Source organism: Erythrolamprus reginae, chromosome 6 (genome assembly GCF_031021105.1).
Source record: "Erythrolamprus reginae isolate rEryReg1 chromosome 6, rEryReg1.hap1, whole genome shotgun sequence".
NCBI lineage: Eukaryota > Metazoa > Chordata > Lepidosauria > Squamata > Dipsadidae > Erythrolamprus > Erythrolamprus reginae.
Genome location: NC_091955.1, coordinates 51,786,392 through 51,805,670, shown reverse-complemented (window position 1 = coordinate 51,805,670; position 19,279 = coordinate 51,786,392). Strand labels below are relative to the sequence as shown.

At 34.5% G+C, this 19,279-nt stretch overlaps 1 protein-coding gene across 1 annotated transcript in view; it reads right to left on the bottom strand.

The window, feature by feature from the left end:
* PTPRQ (protein tyrosine phosphatase receptor type Q) overlaps positions 1–19,279 on the bottom strand; it is a 115,817-nt gene that overhangs the window by 42,799 nt on the left and 53,739 nt on the right. Inside the window, exons 31-41 of the mRNA XM_070754648.1 lie at positions 19,063–19,245; positions 17,643–17,744; positions 13,761–13,881; positions 12,373–12,530; positions 10,091–10,236; positions 8,798–8,966; positions 7,972–8,265; positions 6,603–6,878; positions 5,773–5,924; positions 3,733–3,874; positions 2,086–2,358 (exon numbers count right to left, since the gene is read on the bottom strand). Of these exons, the coding sequence (XP_070610749.1) occupies positions 2,086–2,358; positions 3,733–3,874; positions 5,773–5,924; positions 6,603–6,878; positions 7,972–8,265; positions 8,798–8,966; positions 10,091–10,236; positions 12,373–12,530; positions 13,761–13,881; positions 17,643–17,744; positions 19,063–19,245 (2,016 nt within the window). The remainder of the gene's footprint in view (positions 1–2,085; positions 2,359–3,732; positions 3,875–5,772; positions 5,925–6,602; positions 6,879–7,971; positions 8,266–8,797; positions 8,967–10,090; positions 10,237–12,372; positions 12,531–13,760; positions 13,882–17,642; positions 17,745–19,062; positions 19,246–19,279) is intronic.

Sequence of the window (19,279 nt, the reverse complement as noted above, 5' to 3'; positions counted from 1 at the left end):
AGATGGGAGGGATTCCCTTGCTTCCCTCCCTACGGGAGACAGGGGGGGATTCCCTTGCTTCCCTCCCCACGTGAGACCGGCAGGTTTTGGCCAAGGAGCCCTCCCAGCAGGCCGAAAAGTGGCTCGGGCAAGTGGCTGTGGCAAGGCAGGGGCCGTCTCTCCCTGGCTGAGGAATTCCCTCTGTCCTTCGCTTCAGCATCAGGGAGAATACAAGCGATGTCTACTTCACTTTCAAACCTCCTGCATGATTGATGCTCTCTCTGGGAGCTCCGGTTTCCCCCCACCCCGCGCACCCTGCGTTTCAGCCTGTGCTCCAAAAGTGCTTTTCCCACCATTTAGGACCTGGTGCTCTTCTATCGGGGTGGGGAGAATGGAGCCACAAGCGCTGCCTTCAAGCTCCATGCAGGACAACCACAGGCGCTTCTGGAATTCTTCAACCAGGCAAAAGACACAGCAGCAGTAGAGGACTTAGCTGAGTGTAATACAAACTGCAGGCAGGGTCCAGAGAAGCCACTTTTAAGGGCTTCCCTGAAGCTTGCTGGCCACTGAAAACAGTTTATTTCTCTCACTGCTTGATCAACCAATCAGCAGCAGCAGCCATGCAAATCCATGCTCCATAATGGAGCATTCATAACTGAGAATGATTCATTTGAAAAACTATTGGTAAAGAGTTTTAAATGTAAATGAAATTCTACATATTTAATACCTTGAATTTTTCAAATGGCACTATCTAGCCCATCTTGATGCTATCATAATGTAGAACATGTCCCTATGAAGATTTATAAATAGTTTCAAGCCATTGGGAATATTCATATCAATCTACCATATAAATGTTTCATCTATGCAATTTAAATTAAGATCAGAATTTGGTGTGTAGGAAATAATAGACCCACTAGAATTCAGAATCATCTCTTAAACCCTTTATGTAGCCTGATTACCTATTTATTTATTTATTTATTTATTTAAAATACTTTTCCTTGAAAGGAGTATGCAGTCATAGGGCTGGTTGGTACCATAAGAGCTGTCCTTTGGCCTTCAAAAACCATTTTTAACAGGGTTAAATTGCCTCCTCGAATATTTTCTTGTCTCTTTTAAATTTTCTAAAAATTTATAATCTTTTCAAATGTAAATTTTAATTTCAACATTTTAATTTTCCTATAATGTTTTATATTTTGGTATTCTACTGTAAAACTACCCGTAGGCTTTTTTGAGGAAGATACATGGTCCTGAAATGCAAATCATAAATTAAAATTAGACTGTCTTACACTGTTGAGAATTTGATAATTGGATCAGATTACTTGTGTTTTATTACTGCTTATAAACAGCAGAATCTAAATATTAATTTTTTTTAAAAAAATTCAACCATCACGTTCTTTTTATTTACAGTTCTAAGAGTTACGGTTCCATTCAGTTTCTACACACCTGTAACATTTATTAACTTTGTACAAATTTATACAATTTGTATAAATTGAAGCAAATTATCCTACAAATAAAAGATGTAACATTCACTTGAGAATGTCACTGTATCATAGGTTATTATAAGTAATTCTTTTTATGATTATGTATAGTAACACCCAGATGTAATAAACCTAACAATAAACAATCAAGTTATACTTTGAAGGCTCTTGTTCAGAGATTTTGGAATGAGATGGTGAACCTAATTTGATTTCACTTAGCATCAGAAATAAATGCCTTGGCAGTGACTCTGAGTTGGCTATGTGTCTGTGACTAACTCTGTCCACCATAAATAAGAAGCTGAGAATAACTTTAAAACTGTTTCCATTCCTAATTACAAGTCTCCAATTTCAAGTGGCTGCTACTCAACACAAAAAAATGCATGAGAACACACAGCTAAGAGAATGTTAACCCAATAATAAAAACTTTATTGTTGTTATAGTTTCTTGCATAAATCCTTAATCACAATTACTTGGAACTGCTCCTTTTCTAATATCTTTACACAGCGTAGGTTTCAATGCATGTCAATAGTATGCTATTCCATTCAGCTCTGAAAACTTAGTTGAAAAGACCTTATGAAAGAATTTTATGAAATTATTAATTATAGCTTGACATGCAGGGAATTGGTACCTGTTTCTGGAAATGTGCTGGTATTGCATAACTGTTCTTTCCCTTCTCCAGCGGCTGTTGCAGCTTTTATTTTAAACTGGTAAGTTGTATTGGATAGCAAGTTTCTCAAAATACACACAGTTTCATTATGAAATAATGAGATGGTTGAATTATCTCTAAAAATTATGATGTAATTTGTAATGATTCCATTTGTTTTCAAAGGAGGATCCCATTGGAGCAGGATTGACTGCCAACTGGTTGCAATACACTGGGTATTCTGGACAATATCTGGTGCTTCAAAGAAAAGTGTAGATTATATTCAGATACAACTGAATTGAAGGCGATTGCAACTTCAATATGATAACAAACAATTCAAATGCAAAACAGCATTTCTTATTATATCATAATAGATCTACCAAAGGAAATTGTTGCTTTTCCCACAGTGGTAAAAAATACAATAGAATGATATACCTGTACTTGATCTACCTGTACTTTATTAATTTTTTTTATAATTTTCTCTATATAGGAGATACATATATCATGCTTCTGGAACTATGTAAACTAGCATATTGGCAATAGAAAGATGGATGGAACTGGGAGAAGAAAATCAGCATTGATGTAATATTAATAATCTTAATAATTGTTCAACTGGGTTTATATTAATTAACCAGATCCTGGAATTAGAATAAACTTTTGGTTTTTAAGTTAGATGAGAAATTCATAGGTTTATTTGGATTACATTTGAAATAGCTAAAACAGTGATGGTGAACTTTATTTTGGTTTGGATGCCAAAAGGGTACGCACATGTGCTCACACCTATAATGCAATGCTCTCCCCCCGCACATGCACACAATCCCTGTGCTCCTCACGCATGCACACAACTCTCCCACACATACTTCTACATGCGTACAGGCCTAACAGAAGTCCAGAGGCCCATTGGGCTGTTTTTCGCTCTCCCTAGTGTTCAGGAAAGCCTTCTAAAGCCTGGGAATGGCTAAAAATGCCCCAACAGGCCAATCGAAAGTTTGGAAATAAAACGGAAGTGGAGCTGTCCTACTACTTACCTTCAGATAGTTACAACCAGGCCTTGCACACCTTAGCCCATTTCTTCTGCAGCCAGCAAAACTTTCCTGAAGACTTCTGCAGCTGATAACAGAGCTCCAAATCAATCCAGAGCTCTGTTATCAGCTGCAGAAGTTTTTCCTAAAGCCCTCTCCAGCCTGTAACATAGCTTCAAATATATTTGGAGCTCTGTTACTAACTGCAGGAAAGTAGTAACAGGAAAGCCTGAAGCGTGTGAGGCCTGTCAGCAACTGTCCAAAGCCAAAGAAGTTCTTGAAGACATCTGTCAGTGAAAAGGAGCCTGGGGTTACGCACACAAGTGAATTTCTGGTTTGGCTCATTGGGCCATTTTTTGCCATCCCCAGGCTTCAGGAGGCTTTCTTGAAGCCTGGGAAGAGCAAAAATGGCAGAAAAGAAGGCCAAAAATCAGCTGGCCAGCATGCACATGTGCGCTGGAGTTGACATAGAGCAATGCCTCGAATGCCCTTGGATACGGCTCCGCATGCCACCTCTGGCAGCCATGCCATAATTTCCCCATCACTGAGCTAAAATGTTTCTTCTGCAAAATCAGTACATATCAAAATACTTGATCTTAAACAATCTAACCTGATTCCATTGTTGTGAATTGTACAAGATTACTAAATTGATTGCCATTTCCAACTTTTGTAAATGCAGAAACACTGATGGAATACATGGAGAATGGTTCTAGTCCAACTATATTAGCTTCATTGTGTGAGCCTGAAATGTTCTTAGATTAAGAAAATAGTTAATTATAATAACATCTTATTGCTGTAATAAATTCTTCAGAATTATACAATAATCAATTAATGGGAAATAAATTGATTATGAAATATATAATATTCTGATTTTGAACTCAATTTCCAATGTTACATTCAGCACATAGAACATGTTCATACAAATTTAGAAGGGAAAAATACATGCATATAGGTCTACTGAAGCTTCCAGGTGAGTATCTATAGCAGATTAGATGTCCTTAAAAGAGTAGGAAAGGCATTGTGTTGGAGATCAGTGGCCGCAGAGCAAATTCTGGTTAGCCTTGTCTTTATGGATAAAGGAAAGATCCCAAGATCACACACTTGCATACTGAACAGCTGCTGTTTGTGAGTAATTGTCCAGAACAGAGGTTTTGGCAGTTTACTCATGAGTAAAATAGTTGATGATTCAAGTGAAAAGCTTCACTTTCTTAAACACTTCTGGATAGAATTAATTTACAGCTAAAGAACCATTTTTGCATAGCAGGATTAATTGATTGATTCATCAGGATCAATTCCACCTGATGAATCAACGTTCTTTTTAGATTTTAAAGGGAAAATGGGTTTTAAAGATTTAGAACTTTGGGAAAAAAGACAAAAAGAGAATATTAGATAGTTTACATAGATAAAGGGGATAGTTTTAAAAAATATTTTTGGGTGAAAGTGCTTTTGAATAAATTGGAATGACAATAGATGATCTAACTGGACTTTTGTGGAAATGTTTTTTGTTTGTTGTTAAAAAGTACAGATAATTGATAGATTTTACAAAACTAAAGATAAAGGTAATGTGAGCCAGACTGTGATGGTGATTGTAACTGCAGTACAAAGAACATTTTAGACAAAAGTATTAAGGGGATAGGAAGACAAAATAGGGAGGGGGGATGAAAGAGACAGCTTGTTTTTCACACTTTCCCTTGCAATTGTGACACTTTCAGTTTTGGATTATAATATTACAAATAGCAACCAGAAAAAAGGGATAAAAATAACAGTTTGCAATTTGCAGAGTGAGGAATTATATCAGATTTACTTCCAAAAATAAGGCAATAAGGCAATAGATTATCCAAATCACTTGATTACATTGATTAAATAATTGGATAATAAAGTGACAGGTTTTTCTTAAGTAATGGCTCAAAGACTTATAAAAAAAGAAATAGTTGTAGATTCAAAAGTGAGTGCTATTCAGGAATAGAATGCTCTTTGAGTTAGGAGGACATGGCCTGAGGTTTGGGTGGCATAGGTACTTGTGGTGGAAACATGTATAAACTCATAGATAAGTCAACCCACAAAAATATGTAATCAAAATGCCACGAAAAATGTACTATCCATGGATAAGCTGACCTTTGAAATTTTGTGTTTTAATTTTCAAAATTGGCTTATCTGTGAGTGCCCTGTTTTTAAAGGTATCTTGGTTTTAAAAAATTCCATTGATAGGTTAATTCATAAATATATATGAGTTACGTGAGTATTTTAAAAAATATTACTGTATATATGCAGTAATATAAGCCCATCCATGAATAAGCCAATCACAATTTTTGGGATGCATTTTGACACCTAAAAATCTTAGCTTATCCATAAGTATATATTTTTGTATATTTTTTTATTTATAATATTTCCATTATTCATATTTTATGGTAGGAAAAATATTCTTCACCAAAAGTAGTTTAAGTTCATCTCTCAAAAATCTTAGTGGGATTCAATTGATATACTTTTTTTCAGAATTGCTTCATCCTGGATGAGAGAAATGTTCTTTGATTTTTTTTCCTGGACAAACAAATTATCTTCTGATTATTACCCTCCACAGAACTGAGGGTTTTAAAAAATATATATTTATAAATTCAAGGTTTACACGTAATATTAATTGTGTTAATTGTACCTGGTAAAAAATAGCTTGACTATTGTTTTCAGAAATATTAAAAACATATCTTCTAATGACACCATTTGGCCTAGGACTTGGATCCCATTTCAGCCATACTGAGTTGTATGTGTAATTGATAACTGTCAGATTATCTGGAGGTGCCAATGGGACTGTGAAAAAAACATTATTCAGATTAAACACAGCAAAACCCCAGTACTTTGTTATTGACATTATTGACATATTGTTCTTCTTATAAATATTTTATTTTTTATTTTAAATTATATATGAAGCCATATTTTTCAGAGATCTAACATCTACTTTGCTAGTCTGTATAAAGCCATATGAGCTTTACATGCTTTGGTAGCAATGTAAGTCCCTAGGTCAGGGGTTCTCAAACTTGTCAACTCTAATACTTGTGGACCTTAACTCTTAGAATTCTGGGAGTTGAGGTCCGTGCGTCTTAAAATTGTCGAGTTTGAAGACCTCTGCCCTAGATGAGTAACAGCTCATACGGAGAAACTGATGCGAATGACAGCTTACAAATTCACATACATTGTAATTGTGTTTTTCAAAAGTTCTGTGGCTTTGTATGAATAAATGAGCAGTTATAAGGAAATCATAACATGGTCAAAGGTTCCATCCTATGCTATTCACAAACTAAAAATTACAGAGCCAAGGAGAACAATTGTAAATAACAATGAAAATGAGTTTGATTCTAATTATTCCATATAACTCTAGTTCAATTAATATCAAATAAGATACTAAAAGATGACCAAGGTATTATCTTGAAGATTTGTAAACACTGGCTTTATTGGATTGGATTAATTTGTATCTTGCAAATCACTCACCTGATTCATCTGTAGAGAACATAAGAACAGAATATGGACCAGGCCCTTTTACAGTTTGAGCTGATGCAAAAAAGCTGTATAGGGTAAATGGCAAAAGGTCTTCTAAAATAATTGAATTATTGGAGGTAGTGAAAGAAATATTTTTTTCTGGCCCTTGTAACTTTAAGTCATAGCCTCTTATAATGCCATTTGGTCGATATGGAGGATCCCAAGATAACATCACTGAGGTAGATGAAAGGTTTCTGTAAGTTTTCAAAATAGGCGCAGAGTCTGGAACTGCCAGTTAATCAGGGAAGAGACATAAAAGGAGAGAAACAAACATCAATCTGAAATATACAGGAAGCCTCAGTACAGGTGTGTCTGTTGCGTAACATTTATAGCAAATTATCTATTTATACACAACCAGACACACACACTTTAATATTTTTGGACAATTATTTTACAAATAATGTTTGCCAATAACATCACATTAAACTCAGTAAATGCTTTATTTTCTTATGCTTATTTTATATAAGTATGTTGCAGTAATCTAACCTTGAGGCAATAAAGATATAAGATAGAGAGAAAAACAGCTTCTGCACATGCGTAGAAGCGAAATATAAGATGGCAGCACCTGTGGCAACCAGTTTGGCGTTGTGGCCAGCCAGCCATCACTGACGGCTCGGTGAGTGGGACAAAATTCCCACTATCAGTTCTATAGAAGCCATCCGAACTGGAACCCATCTCTGATCAAGTACAGTTATTGTGAAGAAGAGTAAAAGGAAGTTTGTCTATAAATTCAATCCAATTAAAAAAAATATCGATACACATGGAAATACTGTATTAGAAAAAGAAATGAACATGCCATAAGCTACACAAATACAGTCTAAGTCAGTGATGGTGAACCTATGGCACATGTGCCACGGGTGGCACACAGAGCCTTATCTGCCGGCACACAAGCCATTGCCCTAGCTCAACACCAGCGTGCATGTATATGCAGACCAGCTGATTTCTGGCTCTGGGAGGGAATTTTCAGCTTCTGGAGGGCTTCCGATGGGTGGGTGAGGGTGTTTTCACCCGCCTCAGGTTCCAAGAAAGCCTTTGGAGTCTGGGGAGGGCGAAAAATGGGCCTACCGGGCCCACCAGAAGTTGGGAAATGGGCTGTTTCCAGCCTCCAGAGTGGCAGGGTGGCAGGGGAGGTCATTTTTGAACTCCCCAGCCAATGAATTATGGGTGTGGGCACTCATGTATACATGATAGTGTGCGTGCACGTGCTTTCAGTACCTGAGGAAAAAAAGGTTCGCCATCTCTGGTCTAAGTTATATAAATCATATACAAATTTATGTCTTATAAGCTTGTATTTAGCAACAAAGTAATATAGAAAATATACCATCTTCTTCAGTTCTGATGTATAAACTTAAAGTATGCATTTCTGATAATCCTTTTTCTGTTGCTGGAGTAATGTTTAGAAGATAGCTTGTATATTTTTCCAACTTATCAAAAATTATTTTTGTATCATATAGAAGAAGGGACAAAATCTCATGATTTGTTTGAATATCCTTCATTGCTATGGAAATATTATATAAGATGAGTCCATTGGGCTGCATTGGTGGGATCCAGCTTACGTTGATTACCGTGGAAGAAATGTTCTGATAGACCAACTGGTTAACAGGTCCATCGGGTACTGAAGAAAAAAATTAAAAAATGTTATTTGTATGTACAACATCTCTATCCCTGATTTCAATATATGCAGTTGATGAGAAGCATTATGCATAAAAGTAAGTTCATGTTGTTTATGAGGCTTTCACATAATTTATTTTTATTTGTTTTAATTTTTAGGGTTTTTATCTTGCTTTCACTACTTTGTATGTCATTGAAGATAGTAAACATGATAATAGTTCTTTCTCCTCCTATTTTCTCCAGAATAACAATCCTGTGAGGTAAGCTGGGCAGAGAGACAGTGACTGGCCCAAAATCACTCACCTGGATTTAATAACATGTTTGGAATCTCAAGCCATAGTTTTTAAAAAACACAATTTATACAAATTATGGTATATCTAATTTCTTACATTAAATGCCTAATGGCAAAACATAAAAAATTATACTGATAATCAGATGGCTTAGATCATAATGAACCTTAAATAAAAGCCTTACAAATGAGTCTGTAAAGAATTACATATATGATTTCTACAAAAAATATAAACTTTTTTACATACAGTCTTGGTCTGTATATAATTGCAATATTTCACTAATTTGGTTTCCATTCCCAAGAGCTGTGTTTGCAGTTAACCAAAGTGTGTAGTGTCTCCATTTGGCTAAATTGTTCAATACTATCGATAAAGTAGAATTATCAGCACTGCTGTCAATTGTGGAAGTGGTAAAATTCTAAACAGAAAAGGTTAAGAAAATTTATTGAATTAAATTAATATTCTCTCTAATTTAGTCCTCTTTTTTATACCTAAATGAGCATTATGTATTGCAAACATTTAGGATATCTAAACAAAAAGGAAATCATAATAGCACAAAGACAAAATTAACTTCTAGGTGCAATAGTATTATTATTAGGCAACCAGTCACATGAATGTTGGTGAAGAAGAAATAATTATATTCATTTTATATCACTTCAGTTATTTCACTTTGTTTTGAAAAACCAGCAAAAAATAGCAAAAAAAAAAGCCCAAAACAAGATGGCAGCACATGCACAGTGCTAAAAACAAAACAAAAAAAATTTTAATCCAAAAAAAAGATGGCAACGTCCATGGACCAGCACTGACAGAACTGGCTCCATGATGTCACCATCAGTTTACTATTGGATCTATAGAACCGGTGCAAACTGGGAGGAATCCACCTCTGCAATTAAATATAATAAAAGTACAAGTAATAAACAAACTAATAGGGTTTAGGAAAGCCTTATTAGTTTGGCAAATAACAACATGCAACAAAACCCCTTTTTTTCATGCTTGTGCAAAGGTGAGAAAAAACAGGTCACAATAAGAAATAACCACAAGAGTTCTAGTCACATCTTATGAATTATCTTCAGAACATCTATCATTCTAACTTTCTGTGGTTGAGCCAGAGGTGGGTTCCTCCCAGTTTGGACCAGTTCACCTGAACTGATAAGCAACCTGCTGGTGACGTAATGATGGTGTCATGGAATCGATTTGGTTGGTGCAAGTCCATAGGTGCTGCCATCTTTTTAAAAATTTCTTTTGTTTTGGATTGTTTTCTTCTTCTGAGTATATGCAGGAGCCAAGTTTCCGACATTGTGCATGCATTACAATCTTGTTTTTGGCTTTTAAAATTTTTTGGGAATATTTTGCTTGGCGTGCATGCGCCCACAAGGCACAACCATGTGGTGCAGTAGGAAACGAACTGGCAGTCAGGTAAATTAGAATCCACCTCTGGTTTGAGCACATAAAATTATTTTTTTCACTTAATACTAATGTAAATATATAAAGAGATTTTAACATTGTCAAACACTTTCATAGAAAATTAAAAGGTGGATATACCTGTACATAAGTGTCAGAATCATTTTTGTAATAAATTGAATAAAACTGAATGACACCATTAGGCTTTTGAGGAGGATTCCAGAATACTCTTACTGATGATGAAGTGAGATTTTTATACCACAAATTTTTAGGTGGATCACCTGGAGCTGAAAAATGTAAACATTTAACATGTAAACATTTACCAAAAAAAGACTATTTTGTTTCTGCTCTACAAATGTTTCAAGAAGGGATTTAAAGAAAGGCTAAAATCCTTTCTTTATGCTGATCCTTAATGTAACTTAGCCTTTGGAAATACAAAAGACTGCTATTATAATGATACATTTCACAATACTCTTTGCTTTCTATTCTGTTTTGTGTTATAAAAAGGAGCACAATAATATATCATTAATGAACAGACCAGCATTATTGAGATAGGAATATACAATTCATGTTGACAGTTAATTCTGGTAAAAATTAATGAAAAGAAACCATTCAATAATTTATCGTTCATTTACAAAGAAATATATTCATATGCAATTAATAATTACATAGTTCTTTGTTTGCATTACAAAGCACAAGATCAAATTGACGCGAGCTGCTTGCAAGACATTCAGACTGTCTTTGAATTGAAGTAGCCAAATACCAGAATGAAATGCATTGTCTCAAAGCTTCATTTTATTTTATTTATTTATTTATTTATTTGTCAAGCATATACAAGGTAGTAGGTATTGGTATAAACATAAACATTAGCAACAAGTACATTAGGACAGGGACAGTAGGCACACACAAATGAATGAAACCGAAATGAGTCTTAGGAGCTCTCCAGAAAAGGAAAATGTGGAAGTAGGAAGGAAGTTGTTGTGAGTAAAGTGTTGTTGTGAGTAAAGTTGGAATTTTGGTATTTCGTTATACTACTTTTGGGACAGCAATGCTTAACTTTTCTGTAGTTTCAAAAGGAGCCTGACTACCATCAATAATGTTGTATGCCAGTCCATTCATTTTAAGCTTCATAAATAGCAACTTTTCAAAATAAACCCGAAATATGAATGAAATAAGAGCAGCAAATGGCACACACACACACACACAGTCAGTTGGAAGATTTAAAGAATATAAAAATATTGTTCATTCAGTATGTAGAGTATCTGCCTTTTATGAAAGGGCAAGGGTATAAAACTGGATTTCTTAAAGGGCTGGATTAGCATTACACTTCTCTGTGGGCCGAGAAGGGGAAATGGGATGGACAAAACCTGCCACAAACTGCCAGCCAAAAAGGGGCATGGGGGCCACACGTGGGCCAGCTCTGTACCCTGTTTTGGCTGCCAGAGTCACTACGGGCCAGTCCCATGGGTCTGTTTTAACCCCTCACAGGCTGGATCTTTGAGTTTGACACACCTGCTCTAGAGCTTCCTCTGATCATATAACTAATAAGTAGTAACATGTAGTTTCCTATTATTTTGAATTAGGAAGCACAAAACCGGTACTGTTTAGTGTAAAGTAGATATTATTAAGAAAAGAAATTGCCAACTCCTCATTAAATATAGGAAAATATTTACAAAGTACACCAGAATTATCTAGTATATCACTGGAGATCTAAATGTAGCAGAATTTATGTATAGTACGTGAGTAGAATCAGGACTTTTAAAAATATTTAAGATAGCAGCTTAACGTTCAAAAAGGATAAGACCCACCTGTATCGTCAGGCATGGGGGAACTGAGACATCTCCCCCGGGCATATACAATTTATGAATGGTATGTGTGTATGTATGTGTGTTTAGAAAATGGGGTTTTTAAATGTTTTTAGTAGAAATTTAGATTTGTTGTAAACTGTTTTTTCACTTTGTTGTGAGCCGCCCCGAGTCTGCGGCATACAAATCTAAATAAACATAAACATAAACATAAGGAACGTATCTTGCAGGATGTGAGCTTCATATCCTTATTCTGGAGAACAAACCAAAGACAGTAACATTCTATTCTTTCTATTAAAAAAACAACCAGGAGGGAAAGCCTTAGAGCAGAAATAAAGAAGGGCCAAAACAGAGGGTTCCTCATTTGTTACTAATGCTCATAATAGTCCAAGGACAAAGGACACATAAAGTTTGATTTCCAGAAACACATAAAGCTTAATCTCTGATTACCAAAAGGTAACCCATCCTATTTTATGCATAATATAAAATATAATTTATATACACATACATATAGTATATACACATATACACATATATAATAAATACTTAACCTGCTTTTAAACCACTACTAAGAACATTCTCAATAGTATATCATATTACTTATTCTATTAAGTATACCTCCTTCAGAGGTTCTGAAACTTGTTGTGTCACTTTTTATATTTCCATCACCAAATCTGGTACTTGCTGTTACATAAACACTGTATTTCTTGTTATATTCTAAATGTGTTAATTCTAGTGATAGTTCAGATGTATTTATATTTCTTGATGTAATATCCCTAAACAAACATATAAAAGAGAATTAAACAGTTGATTAACAAAACAAGAATTAAATAGTTCTATATGTTGCTATGTATGCTAAAGTACAGTTTTGCGCCAATTTAACACCATTGTGTTTTTTGTTAGTTTTTCATATCACCTGCAGTAACAATTGATTGTCTTTTCAGCACTAAAGGCATTTAGAGATATTTGTATCATACCCAGAAATGAGTTCCTTCCGGTTTGGACTGCTAGCAACCCATGATGATGTCATGGAAACTGGATCAGTCAGTGCCAGTCTGTAGAAGCAGCCATCTTTTTTTTAAAAAAAAAATTTGAGGGGGGATTTTTTAAAATTTTTCTAGGTTTTTTTCCCCCTTCTTCTGTGCATGCACAGAAGCCAGGTTTCTGGCACTGTCCATGCATTGCCAACTTGTTTTGGGTTTTTTGGGGGAATATTTTTGTATTTTTTGCTACTTTGCATGTGTGTGCACATAACACATGTCCGCCCACAAGCAGCTACATGGCATGGGAGGAACCAAACCAGCAGCGAGGTAAGTTAGAACCCTGATTATACTGGGTAAAAAAAATTGGGAAAGAGCTTTTTTGCAGCAACAACTATTCCGAGGACATCCCCCACCACCACCACAATGAGACAGCATAGTAGGACTTGGAAAGATAGAAGGACTGGTGATCATACATAAAATCAGCATAACATTTAATTTGAATTCTACGATTGGAATTCTTCTTAGAAAGCTACATAAAGGACCGGTAAATATTCTTATATTACATTACTAATTCAGCAGCTCAACAATGCATAGCTGTTTAGTATATATATCATGGTATATGAATGAAGAAACATAATATGGACGTGAACTAATTGCAGATCCCAAATGCTATAATTTGTTCAGTTACTTTCCCACTATTAAATGGAAGTGAATTGGCCATTTGCTACTAGCGTAAGATGGGGTCCACTCCATTCAATGACAATCAATAACAGTACGTGGGAGTTTGCTAGAGAACCACTAAAAGTTCTATTTGGTGAAGCAGCATCTTGGTTTTGAAATGATTATTTCAAAATGTTTGAAGAATCTAGCAAACATTAATTTCTAAAAACGTTAGTTGTCTATTTTTAAGTTCAATTAAGAATAAATTGTTTCTAATTATTCACTAATATGCATGTATGTGGAATAAAACATGAATTACAAGGCTAAGGGAAAACATTTATTCAATATTTAGAAAAATCTTACCAAATATAAACTGTATAATAAAGGATAATTCCATTTGGCTCAAGTGGTGGTTGCCATGACAATACCACAATGGCATCAGATAACTGTTTTACTGTGAGCAATCTTGGAGGGGAACTAGGAGCTGCAAAGTAAATATACAATATATTGTTGATTAATTATTGTTACAGCAAATTTGAATGTTTACAGTATCACTAGTTACAGTTATTATATTTCAAGCTGTTTGTTTTAAACGGCACTTAAGAAATAATAATTTTACATGGTAGTGCAAACCATCTGTTTCTTTGATTCTGAGATGAAATAATATTTTATGAGAAAATAGAGCATCAGAAATATCATAGTAATTTACCTCCAGTCCAAGCTTATTGTAATTCGTTTCCTAATAATAAAATTTAATCCTAGAATTTAATCTATACAAATCAATATAAATGAAATAAAGGGCACTGAGAAAGATGAGAACTAATAAGCATTATAATGGAAGATGATAAAAAAGCATCATTTTCATTTATATATTCCAGTATACGCAGCTTAAAAAATGCATCACGGAATGAAGGCTTCTCCATTAAACATTATAGATCTATGATCCACAGATGGCACCCAGAGCCCTCTCTGTGGGCATGGGATCCATTACCCTGTTCAGCTCCCACCATCTAGCTGGTTTTTGGGTCTCTGCCACATATGTGTGGGAGCACATGTGGGAGATGTGTGAGCATGCTTAGAAAAATGTGCATGTATGCATGGGGTCGCATGTGCATGCACAGAAGAGTGGAGCACACAGGCAGAGGTTGTGTGCACATGATGAGGAATGGGGCGGATATGGGGGTTCCACGTGCATGCATGTTGGGACTAGGTGCATGTGGGGGGTTGCACATGTATTGCATTATGGGTGTGCCAGAAAGTCATCACTGTAATAGACTGTAAAGTACCATGCTGATCAAGGGCAAGTTAGTAGATATTTCTCAATTTTTCATTCTGGGACTGAAAGAGAACAACTGGCACACAGTCACCCAATTGTCTTCCAGGCCTAAGGGAGGACTAGTATCCCATCAAGCAATCAAAATCAAGCACAGCAAGACAGTTTATAGTTTAAATTAGCATTATTATGCAGTAAAAAACTCAGCAATACATAATCAATATTCCGTAAGAGAAAAATAGTCTATATTCATTAAAACCCAGATTAACTTCCAAGCACATTAACCTTATATAATAGACTGTGTAGAGTATCCATTAAGTGAAATAAAATTTAGCAGTTGATCCTGACCCAATCCTATGGGTTTCTGAAAAATAATTACAATCTGCAAACATCTACACAAAGAAATTCCATTATAAAACTCTCATTAATATGATAGTTTGGAAAGAGAACATATAATATATATACATAACATATAGCATAAAACTCCTTTTGAAAGGTCTAAATTGAGGGATATTAAAATAATACAATTAGCAAAAAGTTTGTTTTATTATCTGAATACATTGACTTGTCTATTATTGAATACACAATTACATTTTCTTATAATAAAATATAATATTTTATTTAAATTAGAATTAGTTATTTTATGCTTTTTAAATAATCTAATTGTAAAATTAATTATAATTTAAGTAATTGTAATTTAATGGATTCTTTGAATGAAAGAATAATACAGAAAAAAGTGAATTCAAACCTACATACTATGTCTAAATAAAAAATTCCCCGTTTTCTTATATTGATTAAAGTCAGCCAAATGAAGTACAGTGTTCCCTCGATTTTTGCGGGGGATGCGTTCCAAGACCGCCCGCGAAAGTACACTATTTTTGGCTATGAACAGTATCCCAAGCCTTCCCTTAACACTTTAAACCCCTAAACTGCAATTTCTCATTCCCTTAGCAACCATTTAGATTATTACTCACCATGTTTATTTATTAAAGTTTATTTAAAAAAATATTTATTAAAGGCGGACTAAAGTTTGGCGATGATGTATGACATCATCGGACGGGAAAAACCGTGGTAAAGGGGAAAAAACAGCAAAATATTTTTTAATTAATATTTTTGAAAAACCGTGGTATAGCCGTTTTGCGAAGTTCAAACCTGCAAAAATCGAGGGACCACTGTATATTTTTTTCTCAATGGGGTACTCCAGAGGGGTACCTCACACCTTAATTTTACCCGCCTCGGAAGGATGGAAGGCTTGAGCGATTAAACTGCCAAATTGCAGGCAGTTGGCAGGCAGCAGAAGTAGCCTACAGTAGTGCACTCTCCATGGCTCATTTTGCTCAAGATAGAACAAAAAGCAGTGGAAGGAAACTACACAAAGAGATAACCAACTGTGAACTAAGGATAAATTTCCTGATATCGAGAACAATTAATCAGTGGAATGGCTTGCTTTCAGCAATCTCACTGGAGGTTTTTTAAAGAGATTAGTAACTATTTGTCCAAAATGGTAGAGGGTTTTCTGCTTCAGCAGGGAGTTGGACTAGAAGACCTCCAAGGTTCTTTCCAAATCTCTTATTCTGTTATTCAATATTTCTGCTATACCTTTTTTACCTTCTTTGATTTCCTGAAAGAGAAATCCATAAAGGCTGAGGCCCACAGAAAGCCTAAGACTATAAATTCCCACAATCAAGTCTAACCTGAGAACCTGGATTGGTCCAAAAGCAATGAGCTCCATTAAAAAAATAAGGAGAATCTAAGACATTTTCAGAAATGTTTATTTAATTTTGCAATCTTGTATTCATCATTTTATGTGTCCTGTTGTGATACAATACATATTCATTATATGAAATATACAGTACAACAGGGGTCCCCAAACTTGGCCACTTGAAGACTTGTGGACTTCAACTCCCAGAATTCTCCAGCCAGCATAGCTGGCTGGAGAATTCTGGGAGTTGAAGTCCACAAGTCTTAAACTGGCCAAGTTTGAAGACCTCTGCAGTACAAGTATTAATAACAAATCAGTGTGCACTTCTCTTAAATACCTGATGGGGCTTCAATTCCAAATTTTAACACTCCTTCCCATTAGTTTCAATTGACTAGAGTTATAAACTATGGAATATTTTAATTTTATTAGTATTTTATTTAATAGAATAAGTAAAAAACTGTTATCAAGATTTATATTATTCATTATGCATAGAATATTCATTATGTATATTGTTATAAATAGTAATAAATATAGCCATTTGCATATGTTTTAATATTTTCTTGATAAATATAGGCCTTTTTATCATTCCAAACAATTTTATTTAAATCACATAAATTATCATCATATTCCTAAAGCAGATCATCACTTTAGTTATGCGTGAAATGAAAACAAGTGCTCAGCTATGAAGGAATTTGTAAAATATTTTGACTAACAGTCAGAACAGTATGTACTTCCAAGAAATTACATTCTAACCCTTTTTTTTTTTTTGCTTGCATTGTATTGTCTCTTACATTTTTAATACAAGTCTTGTTATTTAGAAGGGCTTATATCTTATGAAACGTCTCCTTGTAATAAAATGATGACTGTTCAGTGGTTGTATTTCAATTTTCCATTATTTTGAAGCAGAAAAACTTATATTAGTCTCACCCTGCTCCAGCAGTGGGTTGCTCCCAGTTCAGCCTGATTCTAAAAACTGGTAGGCAGAGGTGGGAGGCTCTGCTCACCCACCAGGGATACTTCTACGCTTGCGCAAAAGCGTAATGCACAAGCGCAAGCACGAACCAGTAGCAAGGGGTTTTAGAACCCACTACTGCCCTGCTCCAAAGAAACATTAAGTGAAGCTCCCATGTTAAAAAAGTTTTTGACTCCTAATACTAACACAATTTTGAGTTTCTTTAAGCTTATTGCTGGGAGTTTATAGCTCCTTCCATCACTCCAGTTTAACCAACCGATATGAAAAGAACACAATAGTCAGCAAGGTAGACCTTACCATCTTCATCAGTTATTATATCCAATGAGGCACTCCGAGGTCCTTCACCTTTTACAGTGCTTGAAGATACTTCAGCCACATATTTTGTATATTTCTTTAAGGCTAAATAAAAAAAACATACATGTTATGTGCATATAGTGACACTTGGATGCCTTTTGTTTGGTGCTATTCATGCTATTTTGATAATTTCATATTAATCTATGTAAAGAAAAGACTTGAATTATAAAAACTTAAAGACTTTAATTTACAGACATGGAAATCACATTATTTATACAAATGCTAAGTTTATCTAAATGCTATTTAGGTATTAGTAATAATTTAGAATAATTTAATATTTAAAATATTAATAATATTAATATTTAGATTGGGTACAAATGTTTATATCTTTATCCCCCAATTTAATTTTATATTTATATAAATATATACATAGAAATATATGAAAGTTCTATAATATCTTAAATTTTAAATTAAATTAAATTAAGTGTTTTACAGAATAAATTGACTACAAAAAATGGAAACATATATTTATAATATTGTCCTGACTTTTATCCTTTCACTTTTCAGAGAGATCATTTTTAAGGTATACTAATAAACAAAATAAAACTCCTACAAAGCAAAGGACAGTTAAAGCATTTGACATACAGTATATGTTTTATATATCAAATATATTAATATATGAAATAAACAACTCTCATTTTTATTAACAGGTAAAGTAAAGATTTCCCCCCCACCCACATGTACGCTACTCGTTTTCTGGCTCAAGGGAAGATGCTCATCTCTGTTTTTAAGCCAAAGAGCCAGTCTGTCAAAAGACCTCACTGTAGCCATATGGCTGGCATGACTCAACACCAAAGTTGCATGGAGCAGTATTACCTTCCCACCCAAGTGGTCCCTATTTTTCAACTTGCATTTTTACATTATTTTTGAACTTTTAGGTTGGCAGAAGCTGGGACAAGTAACAGGAGCTTACTCCGTTACGTGGTGCTAGGGATTCGAACCATTGAACTGCTGATCTTCTGATTGACAAGGACAGCACCTTAGCCACTTACTACTGTGTCACTTACTCAATGTTATTTTTTTAAGCAACAGCTATGACTAATTCTCTTAAATGATCAGAAATTGACATGAAATTCAGATTTCATGTCACAATTTGGTTTGAGAGTCTTCTATTTAATACAGTAATTAAATTTGGCACATAAAATTTGGCATATTTGCTTAATTTCTTAATTCTATTTAATTCTACAGAAAAAATATAACTATATATAATTATTTTGAATTATTCACCTCTATATGTTTAATGCAGGGTATATTATTGTATTTGTTAATTTGATAATGAAAAATAGATATACAGCATTTGATACAAACTCATAATACAGCTAGATTACTGCCATGTAAAATAATAAGGCAAAATAATTATTACCTGTAATAATTAGTGACTGATGTGTTGTGTTGATGACTCTTACTTCACTTCCATTAATCTCTCTGAGATATATAGTGTATGTCTTTATAATGCCATTGGGGACATATGGAGGAAAGTATGATAACTCTATTGCTGAAGAAGACATGTTCCTGTAAGTTATATTTTGGGGTGGAAAATCAGGTACTGAAATGAAAGAATTCAGAGGAAAACATTACAT